Source organism: Crocuta crocuta, unplaced genomic scaffold (genome assembly GCF_008692635.1).
Source record: "Crocuta crocuta isolate KB4526 unplaced genomic scaffold, BGI_CrCroc_1.0 scaffold267, whole genome shotgun sequence".
NCBI classification, from domain to species: domain Eukaryota; kingdom Metazoa; phylum Chordata; class Mammalia; order Carnivora; family Hyaenidae; genus Crocuta; species Crocuta crocuta.
Window position 1 is genome coordinate 3726335 of NW_027531899.1, and position 18268 is coordinate 3744602.

The following is an 18268-nucleotide window of genomic DNA, read 5'->3' on the forward strand; positions in this document are numbered from 1 at the left end:
GAGAGAGAGAGAGAGAGAGAGACAGCGTGAGCAGGGGAGGGTCAGAGAGAGAGGGAGGCACAGACTCTGAAACAGGCTCCAGGCTCCGAGCTGGCAGTCAGCACAGAGCCCGACGCGGGGCTCGAACCCACGAACCGCGAGATCATGACCTAAGCGAAAGTCGGACACTCAACCGACCAAGCCACTCAGGCGCCCCCCTCCTTCTCCATTTGAAGCGGGTTTGTGAGCAAATGAATAGTCAAGAAAGAATTCTCTCTTTTTTTTATATTGTTTTTAATATCCATTTATTTTTGACAGAGAGAAAGATCAAGCATGAGTTCGGGAGGGGCAGAGAAAGAGGGAGACACAGAATCCAGAATCTGAAGCAGGCTTCAGGCTGTGAGTTGTCAGCACAGAACCCGATATGGGACTCAAACCCAAAAACCGTGAGATCATGACCTGAGCCGAAGTCAGAAACTTAACTGACTGAGCCACTCAGGCATCCCAAGAAAGACTTCTTGAGACATGAAGTGCACAAAGGTCGTTTTATGATAGCACAGAGATAGGACCCATGGGTAGAAAGGACTGCACAGAGATTGTGAGGAGCAGTTGATTATATACTGTGGAGTTGGGGAAGGTAAAGACAAAGGATTTCCAAAAGGATTTTCATATTAAGACTTACAGGATCCTGGAGGCCTGACTATTGTCAAGCTAAGGTGGTTTTTCTTTCCAGCAAGGCATTAACATTAAGATGGGGAGTTTCCTGGAGGAATGTTGTACTCACTCACCTCAAGTATTTGTCGATGGGCTACAAGTTATAAGGAAATTTAATTTTATCTACATTTCTTTTGCCGCTGTTCTCTACAGCATTTTCCATTTTACATAATCACAATACACGATCAAAACCAGGAGATTAACATTGATACACTACTACTAACTAATCTACAAATTTTATTCAAATTTCATCATATGTTGCAGCTGGTTGCTTAGTCTTCTCAGTCTTCTTTGTTCTGGCACAGTTCCTCAGTCTTTATTTGTCTTAATTGACCCTGACACTTTTAAAAGTGGTCATTTATTTTATAAATTCTGCAATGGAGAATGTTCCCCAAATTGAGGTTGTCATGTGTTTCCTTGTAACTAAATTTAGGGTATGCTTTTGGGACAAGCATACCACAAATGTGATGTGTTCTTCTCAAAACATCTTACTGTGAGACCTAAGAGGTCAATTTGCCTCATTACTAGTGGTAACTTTAATCAGTTGGTTAAAGTGGTTTCTGTCTGATTTCTCCACTGCAAAGTCGCCATTTTCCCCATTATAATTAATATGTGTCATGAGAAAGATCTTAAGCTCATTCTACTTCCACCTGCAAACCTTAACATTCATTGATAATTTTTCCCTGAAAATGTCATTACCAGCTATTTGCCAAATGGTGATTTAAAACAATTTTTTTAATGTTCATTTACTTTTGAGAGATAAGACAGAGAGAGAGAGAGAGAGAGAGAGACTGAGCATGAGTGGGGGAAGGGCAGAGAGAGAGGGAGGCACAGAATCTGAGGCAGGCTGTCAGCACAGAGCCTGATTGGGGACTCAAACCCATGAACCTGAGTCAAAGTCAGATGCTAACCGACTGACCCAGGTACCCCCCAGATGTCCATTCTTCTACATTTGCTGAATAGAATCCTACTCTCAGAAGGAGATATTCCTTCTCTCCCACTTATTTATTTACTAAATTATTTAAGTATAGATTGGATTTTTTTTATTCTGTAGGTTGTAGTTCATTACCCTCACTATTTTATTGCTTAAATTTCCCCAGATTTGGCCATTGGGAACTCCTTCAAGATGACTAGTGTGTCCTTTCAATGTGTTCCCTTTATTATTTTTTAGTACTAGCATATTTTCTGGGCATCACAAGATGTTCCAGGCTGATATTTTTGTTCCCTGAAATTGGATTTACTTCTTGGTGAGTGTCAAGCTAAAAGACACAACCAGCCGAAAAATAGGCAAAGGAAGTTTTACTTCCACTAAATAAAGGAGAACACCAGGGATCTTCCCCAAAGCAGTGTCTCCATGAACAACAGAATTGGGGAAGTTTTATGCTAAGGGTTCATAAATATTAGTGAAGGAGCTTTTACAGTGGGGAATATAACATGGAATTGGAGTAAAAGTCATCTTAAAATGACTGAGTCAGGGGCACCTGGGTGGCTTAGTCAGTTGAGCATCTGATTGTCTCAGGTCATGATCTCCTGGTTTGTGAGTTCGAGCCCCACATTAGGCTCTATGCTGACAGCTCACAGCCTAGAGCCTGCTTTGGATTCTGTGTCTCCCTCTCTCTCTGGCCCTTCTGTGTGCTCTCACTCTGGTCCTCTCTCTGTCTCTGAAAAATAAATAAACATAAAAAAAAAAAAAAAAGAGTCCAGGTCAAAGTCATGAGAGCTGGCAAAGGACAGCATCATCACTTGGCTCCAGTTGGTCTGGTATCTGAGTTCTCAAAGGGGTTTAGGTCCTGAAAATATAACCCAAGGATGTACATCAAGTTAGTACATTCACTTTTGAATAAGCAATGTGAGTTTTACTAGCCATTTTGTTGCCCCTGGTATAATTAGGTTATCTTCTGGCTGGATAGTGGCTGTTCTTACTTTCACAAGATGGCCAGCGGCCTGAAATGACTTTTCTTATAGCAAAAAAGCTATGTCTGTCTCTTTTTTTCCCCAGGGACCCCTAACTCTTTCTACTCACACTTTCCCAGCCTCAGTTCTGGAACATGCACATTTCCCAGAGAACACTGGCTCCTTTTATTAGAAAATCATATTAGGGTGCCCAGGTGGCTCAGTCAGTTAAGCCTCTGACTCCGGCCCAGGTCATGATTCTGCACTTCATGGGTTCAAGCCCTGTGTTGGGCTCTGTGTGACAACTCGGAGCTTGGAGCCTGCTTCAGATTCTGTGTTTCCCTGTCTCTCTGCCCCTACCCCGCTTACACTTTGTCTCTCTGTCTCCCCAAAATAAATAAACATTTAAAAATTTTAATAAAATCATATTTAGAGGGATGACTGGGCAGGTCAGTTGCTTTAGCATCCTACTCTGACTCAGGTCATGATTTCACAGTTCATGAGTTTGAGCCCCACATGGGGCTCTCACCTATCAGCATGGAGCCTGCTTTGGATCCTCTCTTCCCCTCTGTCTCTGCCCCTGGCCTGCTTGTGCTCTCTCTTGCTTACTGAAAAATAAATAAAACATTTTTAAAAATTGCTAACTTACACTCCCATACCTCATATACCTCTTTTTATTTTTAGTCTTAACAGTATATAGTGAAAGGACAGCTTTCCCTACACCTTTCTGTATGGTAATGTTACTCATTTGTAACATAGAAAGGTTCATTTGTTACTATTTGTATTTTATTTTGGATTTACACACACACATACATCCTGGTTGATTATAATTATTTTTTGAGTGCATGAAACATTAACATGGTTCTAAAAGTCATAATCAGATAAAAGATCTATTCAATCACTCCTCCACAATTCCTTCTCTCCCAATCCCATTACCCCCTGTTTTTTTCCCCACACCATTCCCCACTCACTCATTGTAGGTAACCATTTTCATTAGTTTGTTGGGGATTTTTTATGTTTAAATATAACAGTGGTGCCTGAGTGCTCAGTCACCTGAGCGTCTGACTCTTGATTTCAGCTCAGGTCATGATCTCAGGATTGTGGGACCAAGCCCTGTGTCAGGCTTTGTGCTGAGTATGGAGCCTGCTCAAGATTCTCTCTCTCTCTCAAATAAAAATTAAAAGTAAGTAAATAAAATATGCAGAAAATTTAAACATACATGAAATTTACCACTTTAAGTATTTTTAAGTGTACCATTCAGTGACATTAAGTACATTTACACCATTGTGCAGCCATCACCACCATCCATCTCCAGAACTTTTTTCGTCTTCCAAAACTGAAACTCAGCCGGAGGCTGGCTCCAGCAGGTCCAGGGGTCCCTGAAGGATGGACGGTGTTGGCGAGAGAGAGGGTGAGAGAGCCACAAGAATCTTTCTGATCACCAGGCAGGCATCTCTGTCCTGTGGGTTTTGGTGTCTTTATTTAAAGGTCCAACGACAACATGAGATCAGAAAAAGGAATTTTTACAATGGGAAGCTCTTTGTGATAAGATACTTTGTTGTTGTTGTTGTTTTTGTGATAAGATACTTTGAAAAGTGTACAAGAACAAGTTTTTCGGAAATATTCTTGCAGAATTACCCCAATCATAGTGAGGTTGAGTAAATCTTACAACTAAGGAAATAACAGGATGTTCTTGGTGAAAAACAGGATGACATACATATTTGTTCTAAGTTAATAACGCTAGGATTAGGATATAGGTTAAGTTGTATATAGATAGGCTAGGAGTCATTCTGTCTGGCTCTCAAGAGGATGAATTTTTTTAAACTGATTAATAAGTTGTTTGTGGAAACCTTTTTGACTTGATGCTAAATGTGTAAACACCATGGAGGCCCTAAATGTGTCGGCCTTTGTTTTTGGGTTATGTTTTAGCTACTCTTATCTATCCTCATCCCAGCCGCCAGTGTAAGGGAGGGTGTTTGCGGAAAGTAGGCCTTAGGGAAGGGACTGCCATACATCACCAGTTAGACAAGGTNAATAAGTTGTTTGTGGAAACCTTTTTGACTTGATGCTAAATGTGTAAACACCATGGAGGCCCTAAATGTGTCGGCCTTTGTTTTTGGGTTATGTTTTAGCTACTCTTATCTATCCTCATCCCAGCCGCCAGTGTAAGGGAGGGTGTTTGCGGAAAGTAGGCCTTAGGGAAGGGACTGCCATACATCACCAGTTAGAAAAGGTATAAGTATTATGTGGAAACTAATTTGACAATAAACTATTAAAAAAAAAAAAAAAAAGAAAAGGTATAAGTATTAAGTTCTGCCCTTATCTGTTCCTTAACTCTAAATTAGGTTCTTTGTCTCAGGGCCAGGCTAAATTGTCTTTGATCTGCAAGGCCCATAGGAAGAGCCTTTTGACAATCATCCACAGTGGTTTCATCTAAAATCTCTTTTGAAAAGGCAGGAATATGCTTTTCCTTATGAGGTATCTGTGTGCGGAATATCAGTATGATTTGGAATATTGTGAGGCCTGGTCAATACCAGCAGACTTACTTCCAACATGAGCCAGTAGTAGCAGAAAGAGATACCAGTTTTTGTTTCTCATGGCAGGAGCTGTGCAAACACTGCCATTTCCTTGCTGTGACTGTCATCCAGAGAGGCGGGTGCTGCCCCCAGCAAAACTCTGCACTCATTAAACAATAACTCCCATTCCCCCTTCCTCTAGCCCCTGGAAACCATCATTCTGCCTTCTGTCTCTGCAATTTAGACTGCTTTATTCTAGGTACCTTATATAAGTGAAGTCATACAGTATTTGTCCTTTTGTGACTGGCTTATTTCATTTAGCATACATGCATTCCTGATCCACCCATGTTGTAGCATGTGTCAGGATTTCCTTTCTTTTTAAGGCTGAATAATAAGTATTCCATGGCGCATATATAGCACATGTTATCTATCATTCATCTATCAGTGGATGCCTGGGTTGCTTCCACCTTTTGGCTATTTTGAATAATAGTGCTATAAACATTGGTTGACAAATATCTGTTCACATCCCTGCTTTCTCTTCTTTAGAGTATATATACCCAGAAGTGGAACTTTTGGGTCACATAGTAATTCTATGTTTCATTTTTTGAGGACGCTGTACCATTTTCCATAGACACTCTACCATTTTACATTCCCACCAGCAATGCACAGAATTCCAATTTCTCCACATCCTTGACAACACTTGTTATATAATCACATATATATTGTATTTTAAAATATTTTTTATGATAGCTATCGTAATGATAGCTATCATACGGTGTTATCTCATCATGGTGGGGTTTTTTTTACGTTTATTCATTTTTGTTTGTTTATTTTTTAGCTGTCTCTACACCCAGTGAGGGGCTCAAACTTATGAACCTGAGATCAAGAGTCTCATGCTTTTGTGACTAGGCCAGCCAGTCACCCCTCATTGGAGTGGTTTTTGTTTTGTTTTTAGTGTTTATTTTTGAGAGAGAAAGAACACAATTAGAGGAGAGGCAGAGAGAGAGAGAATCTGAAGCAGGCCCCAGGCTTTGAGCTGTAGACAGAGCCTGACTCAGGACTCAGACTCCACTGTGAGATCATGACCTGAGTGGAACTCAGGCTTAACCACCTGAGCCACCTAGGTGCCCCCCTCACTGCGGTTTTGATGTGCATTTCCCTAATAATTGGTGATGTTGGGGGGATCTTTTTATGTGCTTATTGGCCATTTGAATATCTTTGGACATATGTCTTTTGCTCATATTTAAATCAGATTGTTTTTCATTACTACATTGTGGGAATTTTTCATATATTTTAAGTATTGTAAGGTTTTTAGATACATGATTTACAGATATTTGTTCCCAGTCCATGGATTGCCTTTTTACTCTTAATAGTGTCCTTTGATGCACAGAAGTTTTTTAATTTTGATAATGTCCACAATATATCTATTTTTTCTTTTGTTGCCTGGCTTTCTTAGTCGTATCCAATAAATCATTACATTAATTAATTAAATCCAATATTGTGAAAAATTTTCCTATGTTTCTTTTAAGAGTTTTATAGTTTTAGTTCTTACGTTTGGATCTGTGATACATTTTGAGTTAATTTTTCTATATGGTATTAGGTAAAGATCCAACTTCATTCTTTTGCATATGGATATCTACTTTTCCCAATACTATTTATTGAAAGGACTGTCCTTTTTCCCATTGAATGGTCTTGGTTATTCCTGTTGAAAATTATTTGACCATATATGTGAGGGTTTCCATCCTATGTCACTGGTCTAGATATCTGCCTTAATGGTAGTACCACACTGTTTTGATTACCATAGCTTTGTAATAAGTTTTGAAATCAGGAATTGTGAGACCTCCAACTTTGTTCTTTTTCAAGACCGTACCTTCAGTGGCGTCTGGGTGGCTCAGTCAGTTAAGTATCCAACTTCAGCGTAGGTCATGATCTCATGGTTTGTGAGTTCGAGCCCTGCTTCAGGTGAGCTTAAAGGAGCCCCACTTTGGGTAAGCTTGAAGGAGTCCCTCTTCAGGATCTGTGCTGTCAGTGTGGGATTCTCTCTCTCTCTCTTTCCCTCTGTTCCTCATGGGATTCTCTCTCTCTCCCTCTTTCTCTGCCCCTTGTTCACTTGCACTTGCTCTCTCTCAAAAACAAAAACCAAAATGACTGTTCCTTCAGATTCTGTGTGTATTTTATGATGAATTTTTCTATTTAAAAAAATATCATTGGATTTTGATAAGGATTCCATGGACTCTATATATCACGTTAGGCAATATTGACATCTATATTGGTCAGCTGAGGTCATAACTCCTCACAGTTATGGAGGCTGGAATTCTGAGATCAGGATGTCAGCATAGTTAGTTTCTAGTTGGGCTCTCTTCTTGGCTTACAGATGCCTACATTCTTGCTGTATGTTCATAGAGAGAGAGAAAACAAGCTCACTCCCGTGTCTCTTCCGCAATGGCCCTGTCTTCAAATACAGTGACATTAGGAGTTAGGACTTCAACACATGAATTGGGAGTGGACAACCCAATTCTGGTGGGGAAGAGAGAAGTGTTAGGCAGGCTCCACACTCAGCACAGAACCCAATGAGGGGCTTAATCCCTCAACCCTGGGATCATGACCTGAGCCATAATCAAGAATTGGACGCTTAACCAACTGAACCACCCAGGTGCTATATCCCATAAGATTTTCAAAGAAATTCATGACCCCTGAAAATTTAAAACTAAGGATCATAATACCTGATAATAGCCTTTGAGATATCCCAAATATGTACCCAATAGTAGGGAAAGAGAAGAGGAATGTTCCATCATCTATTATATTCACCCAGCTAATAAAAAATGTTTACAAAGCTTTAATCAGAAAAATGAAAAGGATGTCATAAACAAAATGATAAATTAAAAAGTGCTCAGGTTTTGATTATGTGGAAACTAATTTGACAATAAACTATTTGTAAAAAAATAAAATAAAATAAAAATAAAAAGTGCTCAGGTTTTGCAAAGATCCTACCCAAAAATCTTATAATTAATGTTTGGAGAAGAAGCTTACTGTGTGTCTGACACCATTCTTTCTACTGTATATATGCTGTTTTATTTAATTTGAACTTTCTTGAAAATTGGTCAATCACAAAATATTTCTGATAAGGGGGCGCCTGGGCTGCTTAGTCGGTTAAGCGTCCGACTTTTGCTTGGGTCATGATCTCACGGTTCGTGGGTTCGAGCCCCGCGTCGGGCTCTGTGCTGACAGCCAGCTCAGAGCCTGGAGTCTGTTTCAGTCTGTGCCTCCCTCTCTCTCTGACCCTCCCCTGCTCACGCTGTCTCTCTCTCTCCTAGAAATAAATTAAAAAAAAAAAAATTTTTTAAAATATTTCTGATAAGGAAGCTATACCAATGTATCAAGAAATATGAATCAACATTTAAAATACTGTTGAAGAGGGGCGCCTGGGTGGCTTAGTCGGTTAAGCGTCCGACTGTCGCTTAGGTCATGATCTCGCGGTTCGTGGGTTCGAGCCCCGCGTCGGGCTCTGNTAAAATAAAATACTGTTGAAGAGCTTTTAGTTGTTATTGGTTTCAATCACACTAATTTCCTTTCTTGATTTCATTCATGTCATAGACATTGTCTCAATTTTTCCTAATATTTCTACTGCCAGGAAAAGAAATACTAGCTACAACAATATTTATTTTTGGTTTGGTTTGGTGGGTTTTTGGGGGGTTGGGTGTTTTTGTTTTTTTGTTTTTTGAGACACACACACACACACACACACACACACACACACACGGGGAAGAGTGGAGGGAGAGAGAGAGAGGAAGAATCTTAAGTGGGCTCTATGCCCAGTGCTGGAGCTCAAAGCCAGGGCCCAATGCAGGGGACCTGATGCAGGGCTCAGTCTCAAAACTGTGAGATCATGACCTGAGCCAAAATCAAGTGTCTGATGCTTAACCAACTGAGCCACCCAGGTGTCCCTGGTTATTTATTTTTAAATGGAAACAATTTTTCTTATGAAAAATATAAGGTTAATGTAAAAATAGAAACTAAACTTGGTAAAACTTCCTTCATCCAGAAATAAATATTTTTACTATTTTGGGGGATATACTTCAAATATTTTTCTGTGGGATTTTATAGAGGGGTATCACTTGTACATAAGTTCTGTAACTTGCCTTATTTAATAATACATTACATGGTAATGTTGTATTTTATAATCACTATGTAGTATTTCATTATATGGGGTACCTGAGTGGCTCAGTCAGTTACACGTCCGGCTTCAGCTTAGGTCATGATCTAGCAGTCTGAGTTTAAGCCCCACATCTGGCCCTGTGCTGACAGCTCAGAGCCTGGAGCCTGCTTTGGATTCTGTGTCTCCCTCTCTCCCCTCCTCCCCACTTGAACTCTATCTCTCAAAAGCGAATAAATATTAGTATTTCATTATCAAAATAACCCTAATTTTTTCATTTTATTGCCTACTAAAGAGAATTTTTTTAAGTCATAGTCTCTGTGTGCCTGATTGGCTTAGTTGGTGGAACATTTGACTCTTGATCTCAGGACTGTGGGTTTGAGCCCCATGTTGGGTGTGGAGATTACTTAAGAGGAAAAATAAAAGTTATAGTCTCTATTTACTTTTAAAGTGCAAATAATATAATAGGTGAGACAAAAGTAGTACACAGATATTCAAAATAAAGGATGATAAAGGGCACTAGCTTACCCTGATAGTAATGCTGTGAGAATTCATAAGAGGGAGATACCTTGTGTGACCAGAACAGTCAATGTCATACCATGTGTAAGTCAAACTGATCTCATAAGAGCTCTGGATATTAGTTTTCTTGAATCCTATAGAAGACATGCGGTTTTTTATTTTAATTTTTTAAATGTATGTTTATTATTTTGAGATAGAGAAATTTGAGTGAGCAGGGGAAGGGCAGAGAGAGAGGGAGAGAGAGGATCTAAAACAAGCTCTTTGTTGTGTCATTGCAGAGCCGGATGTGGGGCTCAAACCCACAAGCCATGAGATCATGGCCTGAGTCAGATGCTTCACTGACTGAGCCACCCAGGCACTCAAAGACTTGCAGTTTTCATTCTAATGATCTGGAATCCAAAGTATGACCAATGGGGCAAGAGAAGTTTGTAACTCTTTAGAGAACAGTGGGGCAGGTGCGGAAGCATAATAGACGCATCTGGCAAGAAGAGGTGAAAGGAAGCACTGTTATGCACTGTTACACATAATGTAGATACATGATATACTAATGACTTTTCATTCTGTTGCAGGCAGGACTACAGCACACATGAATATAGTTACCAAATCAAGAAGTTTGCAACTACTGGGAGCTGACGAAGCAAAAACAAAAGCCATTCTATGAAAATACAACTGTTTTTAGAATATCCTAAGCTATTATTTTATGTTCAAGGGAAGATTGCATAAAAAAAGTGAGTATTTTCTTTTTCATCTGCTACTTAGGAATAGCTTACGTTCAACAGAACTTAAAAATAATTTAAAAATTAATATGTAATTATTGAAAAAAGATACACTTTAGGAAAATGAAGAACATTGAAGATCACAGCTGGAAATAACCAAAATAATCTTTAAGGATAAAACTTCCTAGACATTTTTCATGTAATTTGTCTGTATTGATGTATTTGTGTGTTTTACAGCTAGGACCACATGATACCCTGCTGTTTTGTAACCTGTTTTTTTTCTTTTTATTTAACCATATCTGCAACATTTTTATGTTATTAACTATTATATTACTACTAAATTTGTAGTACTTAGAATTACTGTTTTATAGAAATCTTTCATTTATTTAAGCTCCCTGCTTTTTTTTTTTTTTAATGTTTTTTATTTATTTCTAGGAGAGAGAGAGAGAGACAGCGTGAGCAGGGGAGGGTCAGAGAGAGAGGGAGTCACAGACTGAAACAGGCTCCAGGCTCTGAGCTGGCAGTCAGCACAGAGCCCGACGCGGGGCTCGAACCCAGAACCGCGAGATCATGACCCGAGCGAAAGTCAGACGCTCAACCGACTAAGCCACCCAGGCGCCCCATTAAGCTCCCTGCTTTTATCTAACTCAGAAAACTAAATATTGCCTGAGAATGTATATATCTCATTGTAATGATTTTTGGTTGATGTTTATACTGGGGAAATGTATGTTTACATCAATAAAATTCAATGCATCATTTAAAATACAAGGGGGCGCCTGTGTGGCTCAGTCAGTTGGGCATTTGACTTTGGCTCAGGTCATGATCCCGCAGTTCATGGGTTCAAGGCCTGCTGTCTGTGCTGACAGCTCAGAGCCTGGAGCCTGCTTCGGATTCTGTGTCTCCCTCTCTCTGCCCCTCCCCTACTCATTCTCTCTCTCTCTCTCTGTCTTAAAAATAAACATAAAAAATATATATAATTAATAAAACATCAATCATGCAAGTATTTTGACAGGTATATAGATTGGTGTGTTAACAAAAGGGATATGCAGATGGTCATGGCACTCAGAGCAACTGGTGTTAATAATTTGTGATCAAGAAGTAATGTTTTAAGAAAATTTCAATCTAATACAATTTTATTATATGTAGATATTTTGTTGTGTTCAATTATGTTTTGGGAAATTGGGTGCTTTGTGTTAAAATGCAATGCATTATGTTTTTCACATTTTAAATAGTGGGGAAAAGGCTCTAGTTAGAGTTCTTGTGCAGAATGAGTGCTTTTAATGAATAGATTACTAATGTTAAGGTGGAAATACCTCTATATGTCTAATTCTTATGATCTGGCAACTTCTCCCAGGTCCACTGGCCTCTAAAGAATAAGAATATCTGTCAATTTAGATAGAGAAAATCTAGAGATGTAGCTTCAAGCTTTACCAAGTGGTATATAGATGGCTAAACTTTGCCCAGAAGAATTGTACAAAGATTTGATGGTAGGATCTGGAGAAGCATGGTTTTGCTAGGTCAAGATCAACTTATCCTATAACTCATAATCTACCTCTTTGGGGCCTTGTCTTTCACATTGTGTGTTTGTGAAAAATCCCTTTGAGGTGTATGAAGTTGGATATTAACAGCTCTGCTCTGTTATTTCTGAAGTTTCCTCTGACTTTTTTTTTCTAATGTTTGTTTATTTTTGAGAGAGGGAGAGAGAGACAGAATGTGAGCATGGGAGGGGCAGAGAGATGGGGAAACAGAATCTGAAGCAGGCTCCAGGACCTGGGCTGTCAGCACAGAACCCGATAAGGGGCTTAAACCCATGAACTGTGAGATCACGACCTGAGCCAAAGTCATACAATTAACCAACTGAGCCACCCAGGCGTCCCTCTTCTGGCACTTTAAGAAAGTGTTCTTTCTCCCACTGACCACAGGCCAGAGTCTGAATTTTTATATAATTGGAGTATAACTGAATTCATGTATTAGTTAGGACAGGCTGTTATGCTGTGGTAGCAAACAACCCCCAAATCATAATGGCTTACAGAATAGCTTTTTATTAATTTGATCATGCTACATGTCCCCTGTGCAATCTGTGTAGGCAGAGTCCCAGACCAAAGCAGACTCCACCAATCTATAGCTATACCATCTGAAACACATGGTCCTCTTGGCCACACATCAGGGAATAGAAAGATTGGAGAATTATGCAGTCTTGCCAGTGCCTCAGATTGAAGTGACACCCATCACCTCAGCTCAGATTCCATAGGCCAAAACCAGCTTATGGCCTTGCCTAACCGCAAGGTACTGGAACATGTCATCTATGTGCGCAAAAGGAGAGGAAAACCAGATAATGGTGAAATAGTAGTAATTCAGTTAACGTTTGCCACACTGGCTAAGAGTCATTTCTTTTTGTGTGTTTAGGAAGTTGCTTCTGTAAATTAAATGTGATTTCTTTTTGGAGCAAGGAGGATATCCCTGGATTAAGGGTTGACAAGAGGTGTGTGCACAGGTGAGTGAGGACACTAACAAAAATGGAAGGCTTTCATATGAAAGCTCACTTCTCTGGGCAGTTGGGAGCTTTAAGTTTTTGTTTGAGAACAAGCCCCTCAAAGGCTCTAGAACTATAGAGAAAATCAAGCTCCTTTAGCATGCAAGTTCCCCAAAACACCGCACTGTCACTCATGAATCATTCCATTCATATTTCCCTTTATAATTTACCCCCTAAATTATAAGAGGAAGGTATAAATTATTTATGATTATAAATCATATGCTTAAGGGAAAACTTGAAAATATAGGAAAAAACAGATTCCCCCTGTAATTATACACACAGAGACTAATGTTGTAAAAACATAATTGAAAATCCTGTCAGTCCCTCTTCTGCACACACACATGCATATATAGAACATATGTATATTTTTCCTATAAAAGTAGGATTACACTACACATACAATTTCCATTAACTACCTTTTTTGCCCAAGATTGTTTAACATCTTAACATCTACCAATAAATGTGTTCATTTTATGGCAACAGTGTTCCCATTGTGTGGATATACTGTAATTTATTTAACTAGTCCTCCTTTTTAAATTCTTTTCGAAGTTGTTTCCAATGTCAAGAGTGTCTCTGTAGCCCACACACATCTTTTGGATAGTCTCAGCTGTGGAATCGCTTCATCAGAGAACATACACAGTCAAGTTCTGCTAACATTGCCTTGTTGGAAGTTTACATGGCTACAGCCCATGTGTCTGTGATACGTAATAATAATCTCAAGTATTAGAGTCTAAAAGAGAACTCATAATTGGTTTATTCAAACCTGCTCCTCTCAGGGTTCTTTATGTTAAAAAATGACAGCTTCATACTTCCATTTCCTCAAGCCAAACACCTTAACATCATCGTGGCTTTTTTTTTTCCCCTTTTCTTTGTTTTCCTTTTCTTTTGTACCTAAAATCAACAAATTCCATCAGCTCTACCTTCAGAGACTCTCCTGTCTGATCAGGTCTCATCACTCCCCCCATCACCATCCCTAATTGCAAGCCACCCTCACCCCTTGCCTGGATTATTGCAGTTACCTACCTTCTCACTGGTCTCCCTGCTTCCCTTCCCTTGTCTTCTTAGTTCACCTTCTTTGCATGATCCTTTTAAATGTAAATCAGAGTATGCCATTCCTTGTCTTTTTTTTTTTAATTTTTTTTTAATGTTTTATTTATTTCTAGGAGAGAGAGAGAGAGACACAGTGTGAGCAGGGGAGGGTCAGAGAGAGAGGGAGTCACAGACTCTGAAACAGGCTCCAGGCTCCGAGCTGGCAGTCAGTACAGAGCCCGACGCTGGGCTCGAACCCACGAACCGCGAGATCATGACCTAAGTGAAAGTCGAACGCTTAACCGACTAAGCCACCCAGGCGCCCCCCATTCCTTGTCTTAAAACTTGAGTGGCTTCCTGTCTTATTCAAGAGTAAAAAGCAAAGTTCTTAGTGGCCCACAAGCCCCTTGTGATCCAGCTTCCAGTCACCTTTCTCACCCAAATGAGCTTCTGACCTTTCTCTTGCACACTACATTCCAGACACCCTAGTCCCCTTTATTAAAGAAAATCTGCTCCTGCCTTGAGGCCTTTGCAGTTCCCTGTAGTAGTTCCCTATACTCTTAGATACCTGCATTTATCACTCCATTCAGTCTGCGCTTACATATCACCTTCTCAATGAAAAGCCTTCTCAGGCCACCTTCCATTTCCCCAGAGCTCCCTATCCTCTTACGCTTCTTAACTTTTTTACATAGAACTTTGGCCACCTGACATATAGATAGTTATCAATGTCAGTATATCAATATTTGTTATTGTCTCTTTCCATTAGAATGTGAGATCCACTGGGACAGGGACTGGATTTATTATCTTCCTCATACCTAGAACCATGCCAATTGAGGTAGGAGCTCAGTAAATCTGAAAAAAAATTGGCTCCTCTTTTTCAATCTCCATATCTAATCAGATGCCAGAGCCTGTTGATTTTACCTCTGTACACCTTGAAATTATACCCTTCCTCCTGATCTCCACTGCCATTATCCTTCCTCAGGTTCTTTGTTTGCTTGCAAAAGTATAAGCACCTTTCAGTTGATCTCTATGACTCCAGTTTTACTCCTCTCCAATAAAATATTCTGGCCATATCGGCCCTATCACTTCCCTCTTTAAATTCTTCAATGGCCTCCCACTCATTAATGGGTAAAAAACAAACATTTATATATTCAGTTAGTAGTCATTGGACCCTTCTCCTCCAGACAGCATGGCAGATGCCATTCAAAGTGATGATGATTCCTGGTCTTTGTCCTCATTGTTATTTTATTTCATTCATTAGCCTTCATTTTCCAACCCCTGATGTCATCTCCAGCATAAACTTCCTCTAGATTCTGAAACTAATTAAATTTAAATATAATTAAAAATTTAGAAAAAAAAATTCAGTTCTTTAATCCTACTAGGCACTTTTAACATGCTTAGTGTATGTGGCTAACGCCAAATTATTGACAGTACAGATGTGAAGATTTCCATCATTGCAGAAAGATTTGGTGAACAGCACTGGTCTAGACCTTTCCCCAAACTATCCAAGTCATTCCAAATTATTCTCTGCTCCCCAAATATATATATATTTTTGGTCCACTGTTTTTGTCACTTTTCTTCATAGATCAGAATACTCTTTTGTACCTTTTCTGCCTATTAAAATTCTCTGATTTTGAAGTCCCAGTTCATATTCTACAACTTATAGGACATTTTCCTTGACACAACTGCCATTGAGTAAATTCTCAAATTCTTCTCACCCACCCACCGACAAACCATGGGAAGCTTCTTGCCCCTCTGATTAGAACGAGTCCTATCTTCCTTAAAACCCCTGAGTTCTCAGGGCACCTGGGTGGTTCAGTTGGTTAAGTGTCCAACTCTTGATCTCAGCGCAGGTCATGATCTCACAGTTTGCGAAATTGAGCCCCACATCCAGCTCTGTGCTGACAGCTCAGAACCTGCTTGAGATTCTCTCTTCCTGTCTCTCTGTCCCTCCCCTTTGCTCACTTGTGCATGTGCTCTCTCTCTCTCTCTAAATAAATAAATTTAAAAAAAAACAAACCTGAGTTCTCATTACTTTGAGGTACAGCCCATTTTCCACAGAATTCCAGCCTTAGCAAATACCAGAGGTGATATTCTGCAGGAGAGCAGTAGGGAAGGCTTAGATGGAAAATTAGGAGTAGTGGCCCAAGAGGCTTCTATAAATTGAGCTCCTATTCAGGTCAATACTCTGCATAAGCAGGTGTGCTTGTAAGATACTTGTTTACTATGATTTTCTTGCTCCTGTCTGATGAGTCTAGCCAGGGCTGGTGTCTTCGATGAGGCCTCTGGTGGTGTTTCTTTCTAGACTTAGAAGGAGGAAGTAGAGCCAAAGAAATAACCAAGAGGTTTTGCCCCATTGAGCCCAGAGAACCTGGGAGACTTAGTTTAGAGATATCTTTTTCTTAAGGTTTGAGCTGCACAGGTATGCTATGTTTGTAGCCTGTGGGTACTGTCCTCATCTTTATAGGATAAAGTAAGCAAGTCTGAGTCTTGGCCCTCCTTGCAGCAGCTCCAGAGGAACATCAGCTTGGAACAGGTGGAAGCCAACTAATCCCCATATAGGGTACAGATTAGCATCAGCAAGGTGGGGGGCTGTTCAGGCTGGAATCCCTCCTGCTGAGGTAGTTGGATTCTATGTGAATGCTTGAGCATATCTTCTTTGAATCCATCTTTTAGTTTCCCTGGAGTTTAGGGAGGGGCTGGGTTTTGTTAACTCTGTAGTTCTTGATATTAGTGTTGTGTGGTGGGACAAGGGGGAGGGCAAGGGAAGCAGAGTAGGGACATTGCAAGTACAGTTGTGTTAAAGTCATCTATTTAGGAGTGCTCAGGCAAGCTCAGTTATGAGAGATTTCCCTTTTTTCCCCTCTACTCTGCTTTTTCAGGACTCTGCACTTGTCCAAGAGAAGAACCTAAAGAAATCAGAGCAGCTGAGGTAGTTCTGAAAGCCATGGCGCAGGTAAGCTGAAATTTCCTCTATCCTTGAAATAAGTTCTCTTCCTTTCAAATCATGTGAACATTTGTGTTCTTTATCCTGAAACTTCCCTGTCTCACTGAGCCCCAGTTCCTCGATTCCAGGGATGAGTGATGGTGTTCCACTTCCCTTAGTGGCTCTCTCTTCTCCAACAGTGTAGACATATGGACACACAGCTCTCACTAGAGCACTCTGCTCCCTGGAGCAGAAATATATTGTCTTACAAGAAATATGAGAGCCCTCTTTATCAGAACCCTGGTTGAGTGGGGCCAAAGATGAGATAACTTTGATCTTTTCCATTAATTTAGGTGGTTTCCTTTATTTTTAAATGTTACCTCTTTAAAAATCATAAAAATAAATAAATATTTTAAATATTTCATACTACCAAAGAATATATACAAAAACTTGTCTAGAATATGTGTATGGTGTAAAAAATAAAGTATTGTGGTGCCTGGGTAGCTCAATCAATTAAGCGTCCAACTTTGGCTCAGGTTGTGGTCTCCCAGCTTGTGGGTTTGAGCCCTGTTAGCACAGAGGCTGCTTGGGATCCTCTCTCTCCCCCTCTCTCTGCCCCTCCCCCACCTGCACATGCACATTCTCTCCCTCTCTCTCTCTCTCTCAAAATAAATAAACTTTAAAAATAATAATAAAGTATTGATGTACTCATTACCTAGATTAATGTACCATTTAAGCATCCCACATTCCCTTCCCAGATCATATTCCTTCCCACATGGCATTACTGTTCCTACCAATGGTAATGATTGCCTTCAGTTTTGTGTTTATCAGTCCTTTGATTTTTATACTAGTTTTACCATATATGAATGCATACTAAGCAATATACTGTTGAGTTTTCTGTTTTCAAATATTTGTGAAATTATCATACTCTGTATTTTTTACCAGATTCTTTTAATTCAATACCATGTATTTTCAGATCATTCATGTTAAATTGTATAGCACTAGATTAGCAGTTCTCCGAGCATGGTCCAGGAAGACTTTGACATCTTCTCAGGAGATAATACTAACATGTTATCTGTCTTTCTCACTCATATTCTCCAATGAGTGTACAATGGAGTTTCCTAGAAGCTATATGATATTTTATCCCAACAGACTGAGTGCAGAAGTAGATGTGAAAATCCAAGTGTCTTTTATTCAGTCAGTCATTCAAGAGGATGCAAAAATGTAAAACAAAGCTATTAAGTTTTTTTGACAAGAGTTATTTTTCATAAATGTATATTACTTTGTTAA

The 18268-nt window shown here is 39.7% G+C and overlaps 1 protein-coding gene across 1 annotated transcript in view; it reads left to right on the forward strand.

Moving 5' to 3' along the window:
- ZNF565 (zinc finger protein 565) overlaps positions 1-18268 on the forward strand; it is a 36630-nt gene that overhangs the window by 2755 nt on the left and 15607 nt on the right. Inside the window, exons 2-3 of the mRNA XM_077773756.1 lie at positions 10344-10502; positions 16935-17008. Coding sequence (XP_077629882.1) covers positions 10475-10502; positions 16935-17008 — 102 coding nt within the window. The 5' untranslated portion in view covers positions 10344-10474. The remainder of the gene's footprint in view (positions 1-10343; positions 10503-16934; positions 17009-18268) is intronic.